The sequence below is a fragment of the Phoenix dactylifera genome, chromosome 11 (assembly GCF_009389715.1).
Source record: "Phoenix dactylifera cultivar Barhee BC4 chromosome 11, palm_55x_up_171113_PBpolish2nd_filt_p, whole genome shotgun sequence".
NCBI classification, from domain to species: domain Eukaryota; kingdom Viridiplantae; phylum Streptophyta; class Magnoliopsida; order Arecales; family Arecaceae; genus Phoenix; species Phoenix dactylifera.
The window spans coordinates 17,255,016-17,274,596 of record NC_052402.1 but is presented as its reverse complement, the minus strand read 5'-3'; the positions used below and the strand labels follow the sequence as shown (position 1 = coordinate 17,274,596).

Below are 19,581 nucleotides of genomic sequence, written 5' to 3'. Positions count from 1 at the left end.
CTCTTTTCTTTAGGAGGTATTGGCATATTGTTAGGACAGATGTGACTGTGGCTGTTATGTTGTGTTTTAGCATAGCCACTATGCCAAGTGAGTGGAAACGGACCTTCATAACTCTCATTCTGAAAAAACATGATGCCACGTGGTCAAGCCATTATCGCCCCATTAGTCTCTGCACCACCTTCTACAAGATCATAGCTAAAATCCTGGTGAGAACAGTGAGAGAGGTACTGGCTGAGTTGATTAGTCCTGAGTAGGGGGCTTTCATTGGGGGTTCGTGTATCTCTGATAACATATTAATAGCCCAAGAGTTTATGTGTGATCTCAAGCAGGCCTCACATAAGCGGGGTTTGATGTGCATCAAGTTGGATATGGAGAGGGCGTATGATAGATTGGACTGGCGCTTTGTGGCACATTCCTTGGAGATATTTGGTTTTCATCACCAGTAGATCAGATAGGTGCTAAGTTGTATCAAGGACTCCTCCTTTGCTATTTTGGTGAACGGCACGCACACCTACGAGATTCTTCGAGTCCTCAGTGGGTCTGTGGCAGAGCTGCCCGCTGTCACCTTTGCTATTTATTTTTTGCTCAGATGCTCTATCCCGAGCTCTCCGATGTGTCGTTGAGTCCCACGAGCTGGAGCCCTACACACCGAGGACAGGTACCTTCCAGTTTTTCTATTTATTGTTTGCCGACAATTGTCTCTTGATGGCTCGTGCAAGTAGGAGGTCGACACAGACAATTCGGAGGATAATTGCAGAGTACTGCAGTGCATCTGGGCAGCGGGTCAACTTAGCCAAATCAGCCATCTGCTACAGTCCAAAGATCGACGCTCAGGTGAAGGCTGCCATCTCAGAGATTTTGGAGATTGATGAGCAGAATGGCACCATGTGGTATCTGGGGGTTCCCATCACCGGTCGGCGACTGTGCAGGGCAGATTGCGCTGGGGTAGAGCTGAGCTTCCAACAGAGATTGGAGAGGTAGCAGGCGAGCACCCTGTCCAAGATGGGCAATGTCACCTTGGTCAGGTCAGTCTTGAGCTCTATACCCTTGTACATGCTTTCGAATACTATGGTTCCGATTGCTTGTCTAAGGCAATTGGAGCAATTGATGCGGAGTTTTGTTTGGAGCGGGCATGCAAGCATGCGGGGGCCGTACTCACCTGCTTGCTTGGGAGGTTCTCTGTCAGCCAACGAGCAGTAGGGGACCGGGCATCCATTCTCTCATCATTAGGCGGGAGGCTTTGGCATCGAGGCATGTGGCTAGATTCCTTCTGGAGCCGGATGGGCTTTGGAGCAGACTGATGAGAGCAAAGTATGGGGGGCGTCAGTGTTCCTACATTTGGCATGAGATGTGTGCTCAAGCTCCTCAAATTCTTCCTTGCATCTCTTAGGCTGTAGGTGATGGTCGCAGTATTGATGTTGTCGAGGATAGATGGTTGGCAGGATTGTCGCTATCTAGATGGCCCACCATGTTCGACCTAGGTGCGACGGTCGGGAGCAGAGTGAGCGACCTATTAGTTCCGGGAGTCTGGATGGGATGTCGAAAGGATCCATCTACTCTTTGGCGACGATCTAGCGGAGAAGGTGTTGGCTACACCTCTATCCCTCGAGAGGACGGTAGATAGGAGGGTGTGGAGCTCGACTGGGAGGGCGAGAGTCACAGTCAGTGATCTCCAAGCGATAGTGGACTCAAGGCCTGGCCGACGGCTAGAGGGTCGCTGGATTTGGCGACTACGTGTCTATCCACGTGTGGCTCTATTTCTATGGAGGGTGGCATGGGGCATTCTCCCTACCAGAAGAATCTTGGCTAGGAGGGGGTATCGGCACCAGCTGACTGTGAGGGATGCCCGAGGGAGGAGGAGACCATCGATCACGTTCTGTTTGCGTGCCCGCAGGCGCTTCAGGTTTGGGGTTTTGTATCGACCCACCAACAGACATTTACCTCTATTGGGACCTTTTTGAGTCAGTTGAGGGACTCAACTCGAAGATTTGACATGGTAGACAGGAGAGCAGTATGGGCTTATGTGGCATATCACATCTAGTTGGATAGGAATGCGAGGATCTTCGAGGGATGAGGATTTCATCCGAGATCAGTGGTTGATAGGGCTTTTGCACATGTAGCCGAGCTGGTGAGTGTCGCAGCAGATATTTCACCTGGAGATGATAGGGACACCTGGGGTTCCTCTTTGGCTCCTCCAGTGCCTAGGTATGCGATGATACCGATGGTATCCTAGGAGCCCCCACCCCCTGATATTCTCAAGGTGAATTTCGACGGCAGTGTATCGGAGGACGACATCAGATGTGGCGTGGGCTTCGTGATCAGAGACCAGAACTCCAAACTAATTATGGCCAGTGGTCGGTGCATTTTTGACGGATTCATTCCTGTGGCGAAGCTGCACGCGGCATGGGAGGGTCTTGCATTTGCTAGAGTACACCTGGGTGCTCAATGAATACTCCTAGAGGGCGACTCATCCGCGGTGGTCGCTGGATCCGGTGCCGGCAGGCTAGGCAGGACCTGCACCCGCTACTCCGGGACATTTGGAGCATGGGGGAGGAGTTAAATTTATTTCGGATCTCGCATGTATTTCGGGAGGCGAAAAGTGCTGCGAATTGGATCGCCTCCTATGCAACCCACTATTCAGGGTTTGTATTTTGGGGTACTTCTGATCGTGTGCCGCAGGCATTAGATCGTATTTTATCTTGTGATTGCTCTGGGCTCTCTCGTTGTCATGTGCAGTGAGAAGCTGGTTTCACCAAAAAAAAAAAAAGCATTTTGGTCACCATTGGAGAATGTTCTATTGTCATACCAAGTATCTTCTCATCGGTAAACAGAAATGCAGGGATAATAATTTTTTTTTTTGTAATCTGGAACATCTGGCACTCCACAACTACTTTAAATTGTCCATCTGTTTTGGGAAATATAGAACTCAATCCCATTGTGTCTTGATATTTTTGCTATTGCAGTGAATTGTAAACTATCATAGTGCTCATTGCACATGCACGTATATGACTAAAAAACCAATTACATTGTGCTTTTGTGGTTTTCCCTATCCCTACCCAGGCCCGACCCGAACCTGATCCAGACTTGACCCGGCCCGAACTGACTCGAACCCGACCCGGCCCGATCCATACCCAGACCCAGATCCGAAATTTTTTAGGTCGGGTCTGGATTATACATGGACCCGATCTGACCCGAATGACCTTTTGGGTCAAAAATTGTAGGCTCAGACCCGATCCGACCCGATCTTCAACTGAGTTGGGTCTGGGTCTCAAATTAGGATTTAAATAAGAAACCGGATCAGATCGGGGTCACTCAGGATCCAACCCGATCCAACCTATTTGCACCCCTTGATTTAGTCAAAAAAGTCAAAAAAATAACAAGTTGTGGAATGCACCGGACAACTCTCTCTCCAATTCAAAAAGTATTACCCGAGTGGTTGACCACATATAAGGCCGTTGAGATTGCTCATTTCTTTGTTTTTCATCAGTTCTTTGTACGACGATAATTCGGCTGCTTCGGTCGAACACCATTGAACTATGGTGTATTACCGTTTGTTATAAGAACAGAAACAGAATGCAGCTTCCTCCAAATGCAAATCCGTCTCGTCTCTCCGGGTCGCATGCCCCCATCGAAGAAAAACCGGCATTCTTCTTGTAACACACAGTTCTAAGCATGAAAACCAGCACTCCATCCCAGTGCACTTCATCCGATAACCTTGACCCCCATATCGGCCCGTTTAATCTGGCCCGTTCATTCCGCAGGGTAGAGCTCTAACGGACGGTCAAGATAGGGGCCACGGAGAGACCAAATTAACGAAACGTTGTGGTCCTTCCGAAACGATGAGGGGCTAATTACGTAACGGAAGAAAATGGCGGTTTCGGTTTCGCCGGCTACGAACGCCGCCGACGTGACACCCCGGAACACGTGAGAAACCCCACTCCGTTTTCACCAAAAAAAAAAAAACCCCACTCCGCGTCGGAACCGCGTTGAGGGCAAAACCGAAATTCCATATTATGCAGAGATAAAGATTATAATAAAAAAAACAAAAGAGAAGATTCCCGAGAAAGCTGTAAATAAGATAAAGCTGACGCGAATAATTATACAGCCACCCTCTTTAGTAGTTTATCCTTTCTACTTAAATTACGAAAATAGCCCCTTCGATTCACCCGAATAAATTTAGTTTTGCAGAATAACCAAAATACCATCTAGAGATGAGAAATTGGCGTCAAAGCTGCACAATGACAATGGGTGCAGATAGATCGGATGGGACCAGATTATAAGTGATCTTGATCCAATTTGATTTTTTAGTCTAGTCCTAATTTTGATTCCAAAACCAACGCAATAAAAGATCGAGTCGGATCGGATCCACAGGTATAATTTTTGACCTAGTAAGTCATTTGGGTCAGATTGGTCCATATATAATCCAATCCCAACCTAAAAAATTCGGATTCGATTCGAGTCGGATCAGGTATGGACCTATTCAACTTTACAAAATAAATACGAAGTAGATTTCAGTATTTATGCACAATGTGTTATAAAAATTCATGTACAATTAATAAATCTGAACCTATTAAAATCTGAACAATCAAGCCCGTGAATTAGAGTCAATTATGGAATTCTTTATCTTGTGATGCTTGTATGGTAAGTCTAGAGGAAACTTTCAAATAAGTTGCAAAATTATTTTGCATTGCAATGCTGAGATACATCCCTCAGCAAACTGTTTACAGACACCAAGTTCAGGCATTAGTTAACTTTACTATTAAAATAATTTTCAATATTCTTCTTTGGCTATTGGAAATGAAGTTTTAGGTGTATTATAAATGATATTAATTCAAACACAACGATTCATGATATTCATCACTTATAGAGAAGTTAAGAGACAAAGGCTTGAAGAATGCCAATGCTCAGGGTGTGAATGATAATGATATTTTGGAAATTGCCCACATTTTTTGAAATGTCATTCTAGATTGGCTGCTCTTGGAATGAATTCTTCTAATTGATATGCAGAAACTACTCTTTTTCAAATATAACACCAATATCTACATAGTCTTAAGAGAATCAGAAGAAAAAAAGTCAACATCTATAACAAATATCCATAAAAGTAAAGTATGCACATATGGCGAGAGAGAGAACGTATCAAAGACTATAAAATTCTAAGTATGCTTAAAGGGTAATCTCTATTTTTCGAAACTAATAAGAAAAATTGTCCAAATTTGTAAGAAAAGTTAAAAAAGTCGGATTATAGGATAAAAAATTCAAAATTATTCTAAAAATTAAAAATATCGCATCGGATCAAAATTTAGTAAATTTAGATTCAATCTAAAAGATGAAACAGATCTAATTTAGAATCGGGCTTGCCTCCATAAATTTTTTAAATCTGATTAGATCAAACTTAAGCAGATCAAATTGAGCTGGATTATGGATCAATCCGAAGCTGATCGCCTGAATAATCAACTACTAGCCGCCCCTGCTCTTTATTTGGAATTTTTGGGAGTGGGCACGATACGGATACAAAGTATGACGCACATTGAGATGAACACTAGGACAATCAGAGCGTACAACGTGTCCCGAGCAGGTAAGGCTTTTGACAGATGGGCGCACGGGAGCAGACGGTCTGCAGGGCCAAACAAACAATGTCAGGGCTAAAATCGTCAATTTAAGTAGCCTTCACGTTATTCGTAATTTGTGTAAAGGAGTAGGGGTATTTTAATGGAAGAGCGATAACTTTCGGTTTGAGGGCGTTGAACGCCGTGGGGCTGGCGAGGCGACCGCTCCCGTATAGAACGGCCCCAAATTTTCCGAGGCCAGGTGCAGGAAACGCTCGAGTCCTCACACCTCCGTCCTTGCTTTGTTTTCCTTAGTCCTTGGCCTCAGATCTCTTCTTCCCGTTTTCTCTCGCTGTGCTCGTTCTCGGAGAAGCCATGGCGGATCAGCTCACGGACGACCAGATCTCCGAGTTCAAGGAGGCCTTCAGCTTGTTCGACAAGGACGGAGACGGTCTGATTCCTCCTCTCCTTTTCTTTTCCATTCGATCCGTATAATTGCTGTGATTTGTTTCCGTTTCGCTTGGTTCTGAGATCTTTACGGTCGGATCTGGTGGTTCATTTTCTTGTTTCGATTTGGTATGGATCCTTTTGTTAGTGTACTTTGTCGATGTAGGGTTTCGTCATTGTTTTTCATTCAGATCACTAGAGAGGTCGATGTAGATGAGGTTTGATAGGTCTTGTTCGTTTGGATGCGCTCGTGTATATATTGTTGATTTTTCTCGCGTTAATTCTTTTGGGAGTTTGATCTGACTTCTTTCTTTTGTATGGTTTAAGGATTGTGTGTATGAATATTGTTGGACGGTTGGATTGCAAGTTTGTTTCTGCGCTGTATGAATTTATTTGAGTTTAGATTTTTTTTTTTTTTTGCTTGAATTGATGGCTAGTAAATGCTTCTTGTTCTCTGATCATATAGCGTATGAATTCTGTTTATTGGTCTGAGATCTTAATGTGTTGCATTTTCTTGTTGTGCACCAGTGTAAAGTAGTAACACGATGATACATGTGTTGCCACCCAAACCCGACCTGATGGAGTTAGGCTGTTTGATGAACGAAGATTCATCAGCCGGCATGAAGCTGGTCTTCTCGGTGTGAGGTCCAACCTGCAAACAAAAGGAACTATCGGAGGTTGCCGGAGTTGCTCTGGCGGAGGATCCTTCAATGCTTAAGTCAGGTAGAGTTTTGGTGGAACATAGGAGATCCGAGAGTACGAGGAATGAGCTAAAACCAAAATTAAATTCCTTTTACCTGATATTTTCTGGCTTGGTTTAGAAAGGAGGGTAAGAGTCCATCGGGACCTGGTCTGTTACACCCTTATCTTATCTATCATCTTGGGCAGTTGTGTCTTTCCTTATTTGGTGCACGCCGAGCTGTAATCACTTGCGCTATTTGCTTGAAGGTTTGCTCGGTCGTTAATTATGTGCGCCATGTGTTGCTCAGCCTTTGATCGGTCGAGCTAGTAGGTGCGATTTTAATGGGCATCAAATTTGGGCCATATTGCTCGTCCCCCACTTCCGAGATCAAGTCATTTTCTTGGAATCAGACGAGAAATTGCAACCTGCTAGCTCGGTCGACCAATGGTCGAGTAACACGTGGTGTGTGTAATTAACGATTGAGCGAACGTCTAGGCAAATAGCATGGGTGGTTACTGCTCGCATGATCTCAGGGCACCAGATAAGGACTTAACCGCGTATGACGACAGATAAGGAAGAGATGTAATGGCTCATCTGAAGATTGTGCAACCGATCGCGACAGACTCTCACCCTTCTCTCTATATAAACTGGGCTAGGGGATTTAAGTAAAGGAAAATTACCTTGCTCTTAGCTCATTGCTCATATTCTCAAATCTCCTCTATTCTACCAAAACTCTATCTGACTTAAGCATCGGAGTGTCCCTCGCTGGAGCAGCTTCGACAACCTTCGATAGTTTCTTTTATTTGTAGGTCGAACCTCATGCCAAGCTGACTAGCCTTATCCAAACCGACTAGCCTTATCCAAGCCGACTAGCTTCATCCAAGCCGACCAATCATCATTTGCCAAATAGCTGAACTCCGTCAGGTCGGGTTATGGGCCGCAACAACATGTTTTAGTAGTGGACATATTGATTGCTTGGAGCATTGATATTGTGTTGATTGGTGGAGATTTAGATCCTACAGATTGAATGTGGCCCTTCTAATTACCATGTTGATCATGATAACATTGCCCTTGTTTGACATAATGGCTGGTTAATCATTGAATTGTTTCCTCCATATTTAGCACGAGTTGCTAATTTTGAAAGGGAAGTAGTTATGACATCCTACTCGTATCCCTTCTCATTTTGCAGTGCCAACATGGTGCTAGTGGGACATGTTGTGATTTGTTGGCCCACTTGCAAATCATGCCAAACCTTGTGAATTGTGCCAATCCCCTATTGTCATGTTGGCAAAAAGAATCTTGAGACGCTATGGGCGGGGGCATCCAAAGATTACTCCTTCAATATGTCCTGGATGGAAACTTGTGAATCCTGCCACCACCTTAGATACTTTTATGGATGTTATATTGGATACACTAGACAAGGGAAATTGGGAGGGAATGCTTGATGTGACAAGTTGTCACTTAGTTAAATCCATCCATATGCTGAAGGCTTGACAAATGGGGTTCATTTACTGAGGTGGAATGACACACTAGTTAAAAATATGTCTTTCAGTTTCTAAAGATGGGAAACAAGTAAAGCAAAATTTCTCCACGTATATTGCTTTTTTTTTTTTGGTTGTTTTGAAATCATCCGGGTCATTTCCACTGTATAACAATTTTGGGGATCTTAAATGCCCCTTATTAATTTCACATGACAAGAACCCCAAAGGCCAAAGATGTGAATTATTCAACATGAAGTTGTGACTGAGATTCTGTTGAAAGGACCTTTATTTATGGTTTTTGCTGATGGCGAAGAAATTTTGCAGCCCATGGATGGAAAAATTGGATAGAGTAATATCAATGAATCTAACTTTGATTAGAATCTAGATCTAGAACTAATTAGATTGGGTGTGAGCGCAAACTCAATACATCAATTAATTGGTCAGATTTGGGTCAATTAATGTAGTCCGAGTTAGGCTTGTGTAAGTTTCTATTTACAAGTCCTTGTATTTGGAGCAATAATGAGTCAGTTTAGTTGTTGATAGCTTGTTACTTTATTTTTTTGGTGGGGAGCTTTCTTACGTTCTGAAGAACATTTTAATTGCTTTCTTACGTTCTGAAGAACATTTTAATTTATTGATAGTTTGGAACCAAGTTTGCCATATCGATGCGTATTGCCCCATATTGGATGTACTATACCGTATTGGTACCTAACTGAGATTTTGTATGGGGGCATGTTGAGTCTAGGTATGTTGAACCGACTCTCATATTGGGCATGTTGAGTCTCATATTGGGCATGTTGAGTCTAGCATATTGGGCATGTTGAGTCTAGCATATTGGGCATGTTGACTCTCATATTGGGCATGTTGAGTCTAGCATGGTATGTTTAAAGATATCAATTAATTCCCAAATAGGAACATTCTTTGTAGAGAAAGAATTATGTTAAGGTTAATGATGCTGTTGCATGTTCGGCCTCTGAGGAGTTGCTATCTTAGTTTGTTGTCCAACATGTCACCTTGTGAAATCTTGCAGTGTCCTAATACGTGATGTTATGAATCCAATACTTTGGTCTGATTACTTATCTCTCTCCTTTTGGAAAGAGTTTGGAGAGGCCTCCAATGTCTGATTTTTAATTTTTTTGGTGTTCAAAATTATTCATGAGCTATATTAAGCAATTGATCTATGTGACTTTTGACAATCATATGCTGGAGAGTTTCCCCTTTTTCTGTGTCACATGAAGATCGAAATATTTGAGTGGTCTAAACCTATTTAGAATGAAATATTTAGATCTGGTCAAACTTAGAGCTAGCCTCAAGTAAGATTAAAGGCTCAGCTCAAACTCAACCCATTTAGGTAAAAATTGGGTCTCGAGAAGAATTCCCAAATATGGATTCTTGGTCAAGAATGATATCTTATTAGAACCGTACATATCCGCTTCATCTTTTGGAACTGTCTTGGATCTGATGAAATGGGATGAGTTTAGGTGGCAATTCTAGATGCATGGTTATCCTCACCGAGTTATCCATTTATTTTGCAATTGCATAAAGAAAAAACAAAATAAAGGTGGACATCAACAAAAAAAAAGACTAATTAACAGTCATTGAAGGACTCCTTCACTGGAACTACTTTCTGAATTATGTGTTAACAAATCCAAGCATGAACTGGTTTTCTGTTATTGCCGAAGTTCGGACTTGGATATACATCACCTTTTTATCACATTTTTATCAGAAAATTGGCCCTCCAATCGATCTTTTTTTTTTTTTTTTATGCGCATCAGTTCTGTCATTCTACAAATCAACATTTGAGGGACTGACCATCTTAGATTTACTATCTAACATGTTGTCTTGTGTAATTTTCAATACCCTGCTATTTAATATGATGCAATCAATTCATATCTCTGGTCTAATTTCTATTTTTTGACATAAAAGTTATATTAGGACCGTTTAAGTTATTTAAGGTCATTGGGCCTGAAAAAAGTAAGTCTAATAATTTAAAATGGTAAGAAGTAAGAAATCAGATGCTCTTGTTGGTCTAATGCCAGCATGGATGTGCATGCATTGCAAACTGTTATCAGTGAGTTGAACACATTTCTTTGCTGTTAGTCCTCGTAGCAGCTTTCTCTCTCTCTCTCTCTCTCTGTGTGTGTGTGTGTGTGTGTGTGTCCATCTGTCTTCTCTGTGTGTCTATATGTTAGTTTCATTGCAGTTGCCTTTTTTTGTCTCTCTCTGTTAAGTTCTATGTATTGCTTAGGAGCTCAAAAAACAACTTCAGAGGAATTCAGGTGCAGCAAACTTGTTTAGCTAGTGCTTAATATGAAAAGACAGTCATTTTGAAATGCACACATTCTTGAAATGTGCAAGAGTTTTCAGAATGCTGCTGTTTCCCAAAACCCTCCCAGTAGGTTATTTTTGGTTGAATTGCTTTATGATGAAAGAGGAACTAATTCTGCTTATGAATTTATTGATTATTGAACATTGTTGCCAATCAGGGCTTTTACCTGGTCTGTCTAGTGCAAGAAATTTATAGGCGTTTCAGGTAGAATAATATACCTGTTGCAACAGCTTTGTGCCTTAAGCCATAGGATTGATGAATAGGGCTCACAGATGTATAGTTTTATCCCTACCGGGGGAAGCAAGGAGCTGTTGCCAATATTTTGACAAGTACATGCTTTTCTGATTTAAGGTTTGAGTATGCATGTGCGTTGTTCACATAGAACGGATCATGATTAACCAATTGGAAATCTTAGTTTTAAAGCAATATGGACCAATTGTAACTGTACTTGTTCCCTCCATGTTATGAGAAGGTAGCTTTGTATTTGAATTTTGTGCATCTTTGCTGGCTTAAAGATCAAGCAGAAAATTGTAGGCCAACTGACCCTGTTCTATATGGATACAGTATGATAAATCATGTAACAAAATCTAAATGTAGAGTGTGCATCTGAGATCAATGGATGGGAAACATATAGTTTTTCCAATATACCTTCTTACAGCTGCTGGATGTTGCTTAAACACTAGATGATTGGTGTAGGATAACGTGGGCTTCTGCTAGAAGAGGTGATTTATGACAAGACATAGCCCTCTGTTGTACCAAATCTAGCATGAGTGTTAGCTGATTGCTGAGGTACTGTAAAATTGCTAGGATGACATTGACCTAGATTTCATAATCCATGAAAATCTCTACTCGATATTACAGAGAATTCATAAAAAGTTTGATGAAGACAACTTTACCTAATGGAAATTCTCACTGGAACCTGTTTTTTTTGGCTCCCTGGTGAAACTTTCAAAGTTATATTTTGCTCTAGCTATTTCTGTGTTCAGTGTTAGTTGGCAGAAGTACAACATTTACTGCTTGGTGTGAATTAATTGTAGTTTTACATGTTTGATGGCCCTTCATGCTTGGAAAAGGCCAATTAAGGTATATATTTTGAGAAGAGTTGCCGGAGTCATTAAATCAATTTGGATATTCATCTGTAGTTGATGTTTGGAGTTGGCACATTGATCATTGCATGCATGTTAGTTATTGAGTGATCAAAGAACTTTTTATCTTACTTCTTCATTTGCTTGATTGGATTTTTGGATGCCTAAAGTGTCCGTCATTTTGAATAGTGATTGGCACGTGCAGTAAAACACCTTTTTGTAGTGGAGCTAATTATTAGGACTGGTCATAGTTAGGAATTCATGCCTTGGGCTGTTTGCATGGTTTAATAGATTTAATTGCAAATTGAGAAGCAATTTTTTTGTTCTTATATTGCAACTATTTGGATGCCAAGTTTATGGTTCTTTGCCTGTTCGTCAATGTTATTTTACCTGTTATTTCTAAGTCATTATGCCAAAATAGTTAAACTAATGGAATTGCAGATCCTTAATATAGCAATCACCTAGCTAGGCCGTAATAGTTAATTGAATAAAGTCATAATTTAGCTGTAATTTACGAATGGTTTTAAGTTGCAGTTGGGGCCCCTGCAGTTCTTCAACTGATAGGGGAAACCCTTGCTAGGGTTCCCAATATTCTTCAGCACGTGTTCATGTTTTTTTCCAAAAAACTAGTTTACCTCAAGAAATAGTCTTTCTGCGGGCTGCGTTATAATAGAACCTTTCTTGAAGTGTTTCAGTAGGCCTATGAAACGAAGCTACTTCCTTTTGAGAAGGATTACGATGCTCTTTACTTGCCGGCATTGGATATGAATTCATGCTGTTCCATCATGTGACCTGTTCATGCTGAAAGATGGATTTGTGGATTTGTTTTTTTGAAATATGTTGTCACTATGTTTCATTTGTGCTAATTTGCAATCATTTTAATATGTTAATCTGGTGTGCAATTTTCCAACCCCAAAGTGTTGTGCATTGCTTTGGAGATAGAACAAAAGGTAGTAGTCGTTATTTTTATTATCATTTGAAAGTTGTAATAGATGCTAATAAACAATAGAAGGCTAGCAGTTGTTCTATCTGCACGTATCAAACTTTATAGGGGAAATAAAATATTAAAAGTGCAGCTTGTTTTGGGTGGAATTTCAATAGGTTGCATTACGACTAAGGAGCTGGGAACTGTGATGCGGTCACTGGGGCAGAATCCAACTGAGGCTGAGTTGCAGGACATGATAAATGAGGTGGATGCTGATGGCAATGGGACTATTGACTTTCCAGAATTCCTCAACCTGATGGCTCGCAAGATGAAGGATACTGACTCAGACGAGGAACTCAAGGAGGCCTTCCGAGTGTTTGACAAGGACCAAAATGGCTTCATCTCAGCTGCTGAGCTCCGGCATGTCATGACCAACCTTGGTGAGAAGCTAACAGATGAGGAAGTTGATGAGATGATTCGCGAGGCTGATGTGGATGGTGATGGCCAGATCAACTATGAGGAGTTTGTCAAAGTCATGATGGCCAAGTGATCCCTCATGATGACATAAAAAATGAGGAAATTGCATGGCAGATAAGCAGTAAAATGTCATCCCATTCCCTCTTATGCAGGTAGTTTATCTGGATAGCTGTAGTTATGAAACAAACAGGGACGACTCTAGTGCTCTTTTTGTGTCATGGATGGTTGTTTTCATTACACTATTCATCCATGGTTCTGTGAATCTGGCCTGTGTTTCTATCTTGTGATGTTGGGTTTTGCTTGGATATTTATGTAGACCTATTTTTTGTTCCCTCTTTTCCTAACTGTTGCAAACTGGAACAACGAAGGCATCCTCTTGCTTGGCCTTTTCTATTAAATTTATATTTTATTGTGTCATGTTTACCTTGTCGTTGCTATTTATTCTCATTCTGATAATTGAAAATGCTGTTGCAATTTGTTGCTTTTATGGTTCTGGCAATCAGGTAGATGCTTGGTAATTATGAAGGCATTTGGCCTTCCTTTTGTGTTGATGTGAATCATATGCGATGACCGGGTGGTCACAGATGCAGCAGAGGCAGGAACAAGCTGCTACCGTGATCATTGGGTACCAAGTGGTTCTTAGCTTTTATTATGCTGGAAATAGAATATCTATTAGTTTTGTTCTCTAATGTTGGTGCACCTGAGATCACATTTGTAGATGGCGCAAGCAGAGGAATGTGACACAGCCTTCTGAAAAGTTAAAAATACTAGACCAATTATGGTTCTAGTTACTCCAATTTCTAATGGTGGTTCGAATGTTTCCAGGTTATAAGAGAGTCAAATTCAGTGTTTTGAACCTATTGATATGGACCGAAGTGTCAACTTTTGAGGTGGCTAGTGAATTTGCAGGTCAAAACTTCGGTTAGATTGTGTTTCTTATCACCTTCAAGGCTCTTTGTAACCCTGAGATCGAGTACTTGTGGTTCTTGGGTCGATGGGGCTGATTGCGGCTCAAACCCGGTGTCAACTTACATTGGCTGAACGAGAGTTTTTAAGGATTGATGAGGTATGAAGGGGTGCAGGGCGAGGATTGCATAGAGGAAAGGGGTGTTTTCTCTAGGAGACAATATGATCAGACTATGACTGCAAATATGCCTGGATCTAGAGGCAGGTATAAAGGATGTTTTAGAGTTTGGGAAAATATTGTAGGACAAGTTTAGAGGAAATAGTGATAGTCACAAGATACAATGGAGGTTCAACGCATGTTATGAATCTTAAAGGAAAAGATTGCTATAGATGAAGTCTTTTGTCTTACAATATTTTTGAGTGCAAGAGTGAATTTTAGAGTAAGGAGTGTATTGAACACACTTGGCATCCCTAGAGGAATGGGGAAATGAATTTCATTTTGGGATAATAATCTAGAAGCGTGATGTGCTAGAGGGAGTGGATGTCATGTGCTGCAATCCTCAAGGGGTGATGGAAGCGTGTGATTATTTTGGGTCGAGATTAAGAGTAGTAAGGATGCATGTGACACGGGTGCAAAATCTTATAATCTCGGGTGCACCTAAGCTAAATATGGTGGGGAAATGAGGTTAGATGGAGGGTCCCAATAGCAAAATTAAGACTGCATCAAGGACAAGACTAGAAGAATGTTCACTATGGCTCTTATTATGATATATGTCAAGCACAATCTTATATGAGTGTAGATCCTTATAGAATTCTTAGAAAATTTTGTGTTTAGGCTTTAGATTGATTGATCGGCCATGGTATAACAAAAAATGCACTTATAGCTCAATTTTGAGAGATATATATTAAGAAAGTAAAAATGGATAATAAGTCTCGGATAACATTTGATGGATGTTATAGAAGAATTGGAGATGCCGTAGGAGCATACATTATATTGCCTTCAATTTTTGTAATAAACTTATTAACTTAATACACCTTATAATTTATTTTATTATTTTTTATACAAATTTATATAATCATGATTTAAAAACTCGGTTTTTATTCCTGCTTAGGCATGGAATGAATTGCTTTGGACTTCAGTTTTTCTTTTCTATGTTTCTGTCCACAATTTCTAATAAATTGTAACACATACTTTTGATTCATCACTTTTGTAGAATGATGGGCGAAAGCAGGAACAAAATAGCATAGACTCAATATTAGCCATATAGAAGGGAAGCACCAAAGAGTTCAAAAATGGCAAAAGCTCATAAGAAAAAGATGTAGCAGCAATGACACCAATAGAAGGCCTAGAGTGGTAAAGTAATTATCTAAAGAAGGTGAGAACATAATAGCATCAACCTCGATAATATATTGAATTACAATGTGTAGAATGCATTACACGAGGGAAAGGTTTAGATAGCCATACGTTGGAAAGGATTGAAATTGATCATACATGAAAAGAAAGGCAGGATGAAAGGAATCTTGGCTATACAAGGAGTCTTGGCTATGCCGATAAGAGTGGCTCTACAAGCATAAAAATAGTGAAAATGCAAAAATTCAAGAATTTAACAGTGTTTTCTCTCAACATTTCCTTGCTAATAAATGCTACGGTTGAAAGCTGGAAAGAATGACTTGGAAGAAAACAATCATAACGGAAGATCTGGACAAGTTAACCATACTATGCTCATACTGTGTAAGTTTAGTCATGACAGTGCAGGAAACATCTACCCGAACACATAAAGAAAAACTCAAGTAGAATAAAAAAAGTCATCTACAAAGCTTGCAAAACTGAATGAAATATATGACAACCGGAGGGAAATAAAAGAACTACATTACTAAAATTAACCAAATCAAAATTCATAGAACACTTGGACTTCTGGGCATATAAAGGGACTAGGGTTCAACCATCGTACCACCTCTGGTAGAAAACAAGAGGTAAATATCATTTGGTATTTCAAGTAGTTCTCATGATAGCTTCCAAACAGTGTTTCTGACTCCGGATGTAATTCTTTAAGAAAATTTAGAAGATGATTCTTACACGAACACAATTATGATATACAATACTAAAATATGAAAACATTGTAGCAAATAAATTTTCAAATTAGATTAAGTCTTCCTTTAAGAAGAAAATTTGAGATGTGGGTGATGGATAAAGTCCCAATGTAACTGCAACTGAGTAAACAAAGGTCCACTCCGCATAAGTAAAAGATTAACACAATTAAAATTTGAACCATCACATGACATAGGATGCTATTTGGTATGTTTAGATTCTGAATTACTAGTCAATTGTGTTCCAATGATTGATATATTCCAGAAGGGTCGGCAGATGGCGGTGTACCACAATCATTTGTTATAAAATGACTACTTGTTTTCATTGATTACTAGCTTTGCAATGTTTTCGGAAAGGGCTGATTAACACTTAACCATGCAACGTAACTAAAAGAAATTTAAGAAATTGTGTAGCTAATGAGAAACTAAAATAATCATCAACTCATTTGGCCACACTTGGAGTTTTTCATAATATTAAATTTGTTGGTCTATATTTAGCAGCAAGTGACAGCAATGAACCAAAGGCTCTGATATAATAGATTATCTATTAAAACATAATTTATCTTTTAAGGTAAGAGGGGCATAGTTTCTTCCAAGGCAGCATAGTGTATAAGGAAGAGGGGTTTTACTATTTTGTGCCAATAAGTATCATAACAGAGGGCCTTTGGATTCAGAGGTGATTAGATTGGTCATAAGCATGTAGAGATATGCGGATAGGGACCGAGACTTTCTCAAGCTAGCTAGAGTGGAGTTTCAGGGTAGGAGAAGAGACAAAAATTTGGTTTTCATGAAAAAAAAGAGTACATCATAAAGATGAATTTGAGTTAATTTAAAGAATTTGAGATTTAAGGTAAAGAAAAGCCACTCAGAAGTCAAACAACTTGGGCAAAAAAACATACGCATCAAACGAGAGCAGAACATTGGGAAAGAAGATCATAAAACATCCTTGTCAGGAGCATAGAGACCATAAGAATCTCTTTTCCTTCTTTTGTTATCCACTGTCAAAAGCAATGCTGGAGGAACAAAGAATGAACCAAGAGATCGGACTATCTCCGATATTCGGAACAGCAGAAATCCCACTGAAAAATCTTATTCCGACCACTTTTCCATCAACATATATATGGGAGCAAATCTTCTCTTGAGTTTTTGAGATAATTCCGGATAAGGAATAGCAGGGGGAGCGCGCACCGAGTCCCTGATTACAAAGAAGGCTATAGTAGTGGCTGCTTTGCCTTCAACATCCGCATCGGTGGGTTCTCCCGTTCCCCCCGATCAAACAACACTAGCACAATGCTGCAAAGCGGATTTATCTCTACCTATATAAGCTACCAAAAAATAATCAAAAAATCTAAAAAATAAAGAGAGAGAGAGAGAGAGAGAGAGAGAGAGAGAGAGAGGAGAGAACCACTAGAGCTTCTGAAAATTTAGAATTTCTTAAGATTTTTTTTTTATTTTTGTAATTTGTATGCTCTTTTAATTAGTAAAGGAATCCAACCTAATTTAGGCAAGACTATACTAGAAAAAGAGTAAAGTTTTATCCTATTCTAAGTAGAGAAGACTCAAGAGAGTGCATCTCAATGGAACGGTAGAGAACTTGCAACTTCTTCATTTTTAACTAGAAAAAAAATTTGGCTCAAATAAAGAGGATATATATCATGGCTACGGAGAATAGAAATAGAGAAAATGTAAGCGAAGAGCATACACTCTACTTTTCATCCACTTGAACTCCAACAAGGTGAAAGCAAAGTTTAGACTTGCTTGCTAAATTCTTATTTATTTTATTATAGACTCACTTTCCACGGGAGATATGTCCTATAATTTGCAGGTCATGAAAGTAATAAAGTAAAACAATTTAGAGCTTTACTTTCGAATTTCTTATTATTTATATTTTTACTATAGATATTTGAGTGGAGATCTATTTTTAGTGCCTTTATTCTCGATCTCAAAAACCATGGCATATTCCTTATATTTATACTAGTTTGATCCTCCATATTTTAGTTGGTCTTTTCTTCTAGCTAAAAAAAGGGAAGATGTAAGTTTTCTATTATTCCATACAAGTGCACTTTGTTTAGTTAAGTCGGATTCCTCTTCTAGTTAGAAGGGATGAAAACTTATTTCTTTTTATACTAGTGCAGTGCAGCTTGAATCGGGTTGGATTTCTCTCCTAAACAAAAGAGGATACAAATAATAAAAGTTAATAGAAACATTATAAAATTTCAAATTTGGGTACAAGCTAGATGTTGACTTCTAGATCAAGTTTATCTTTAATAGCATTGTGAAATTCTTTTTAGATTAGAAGTTATAGCTTCTAGAACTTTCGTTACTCAATATCTTAGATATGGATCTTGCTTCTGAAGCTTATTTAGACCAATTCGAAATAGCTAGATTAGTACACATTAGGTTAGATGATCCATTTGGATCGAAGCTCCTATTAGCTCTTGCTAGATTAAAACTAGAGTTGAAGAAATGTTTGCTTTCTCGTCTTGTTATTGGAAGTAGTTTTTTGGTCTGAATTCATTCTTTATTATGAACTTTCCACTTCTTTTAGCATTAATAGAATAAACTTGTTATCTTCTCTAGACATTTGAGACAATTTTGTGACAAAAGTTGTGAATGTTTAAGCTAGAGGTATTAGTTGAGTCACATGCTTGTTGAGTTGGTTAATCTTCTACCCCAATTATGTGAGGCGTTCCTTTACATCATCATCTCTAGAGATAAAAGTAGTAATAACAATTGCTTTTGTCCTTTAATGTACTTTAAACAGGGATAGTGGTTCTCCCATTTGTTTTCATTACTCATGAGTCTCAACCATAAACTAGGGCCTCCATAAAATTTGATACTAATTTGATCCTATCAGAGAAAAGAAAAAATTTCTTTCAACCCACTTAGCTCAAATCTATCGAGCAAAATAATAAACAATAACAATTTTACAAAGTAGGATTCTAAGCCCTTTAATTTCATTAATTTTTCACAATCTTCAGATCTTGGTACGTCATATACAGAAAGTAGAATCTATGCTATTTTCTTTCACTCTTTTTGTTAGGATTCTTGTAGTTGGACGGTAGAGTCTATGCTCTTTGCTTTCACTCTCTCTATTCTCATTCTCTAAAATCATAACATATGCCCTTTATTTGTACTAGTGAGGTCTTTATTTGAGTAAGATTTATTCTAGCTTAAAAAAGAGAAATAACAAGTTCTCTACTATTCCATTGATTCTAAATCATGAAAAGAAGTCTTGTGAGAGGCTAACATCCTGTAGCCTCCAAATTCAAGCATTATGTGCTGTCTTTGTGGCCAATGTGTCCTTGCTTAGAAGCCTTGAAGTGGCCTTATAATTGTGATCATAAAACTTTTGCAAATTGAAAGTTCTTTTCCTCACTATTTTTTCAACTAACACAAGATCATTATGATTAAGATGATCATCATGTTCATTGATTGTGACATTAACATTTTCCATGTGATCACTCTTGGGGTGTTTACCCTAGCTTACTATCAAAGTGGTTTTATTTGGCACTCTATCATATTAGGTCCCAAAAGCATGCCAAAGAGTATTTTTCGAAAAACTAAGCTAGTGGTTGATTGGGTTGCTGGTGTGCTAGATCTATCAGGTCGATC

The 19,581-nt window shown here is 39.4% G+C and overlaps 1 protein-coding gene across 1 annotated transcript; it reads left to right on the top strand.

Annotated features, from left to right (window-relative positions):
• Nucleotides 1–5,708: 5,708 nt before the first annotated feature.
• On the top strand, nucleotides 5,709–13,389 carry LOC103722132 (calmodulin-7-like). The gene is made up of 2 exons (XM_008812576.3): nucleotides 5,709–5,997; nucleotides 12,672–13,389. The coding sequence occupies exons 1-2, from the start codon at nucleotides 5,922–5,924 to the stop codon at nucleotides 13,043–13,045; spliced, it is 450 nt and encodes a 149-aa protein (XP_008810798.1). The 5' UTR covers nucleotides 5,709–5,921; the 3' UTR covers nucleotides 13,046–13,389.
• The last annotated feature ends 6,192 nt before the right edge of the window (nucleotides 13,390–19,581 follow it).

What these genes read in the sequence shown, in the direction of transcription:
- LOC103722132 (XM_008812576.3), top strand. Translation starts at nt 5,922, where the DNA reads ATGGCGGATCAGCTCACGGACGACCAGATCTCCGAGTTCAAGGAGGCC. An exon ending in GTTCGACAAGGACGGAGACG is followed by an intron (nt 5,998 to 12,671) that starts GTCTGATTCCTC and finishes GAATTTCAATAG; the next exon opens with GTTGCATTACGACTAAGGAG.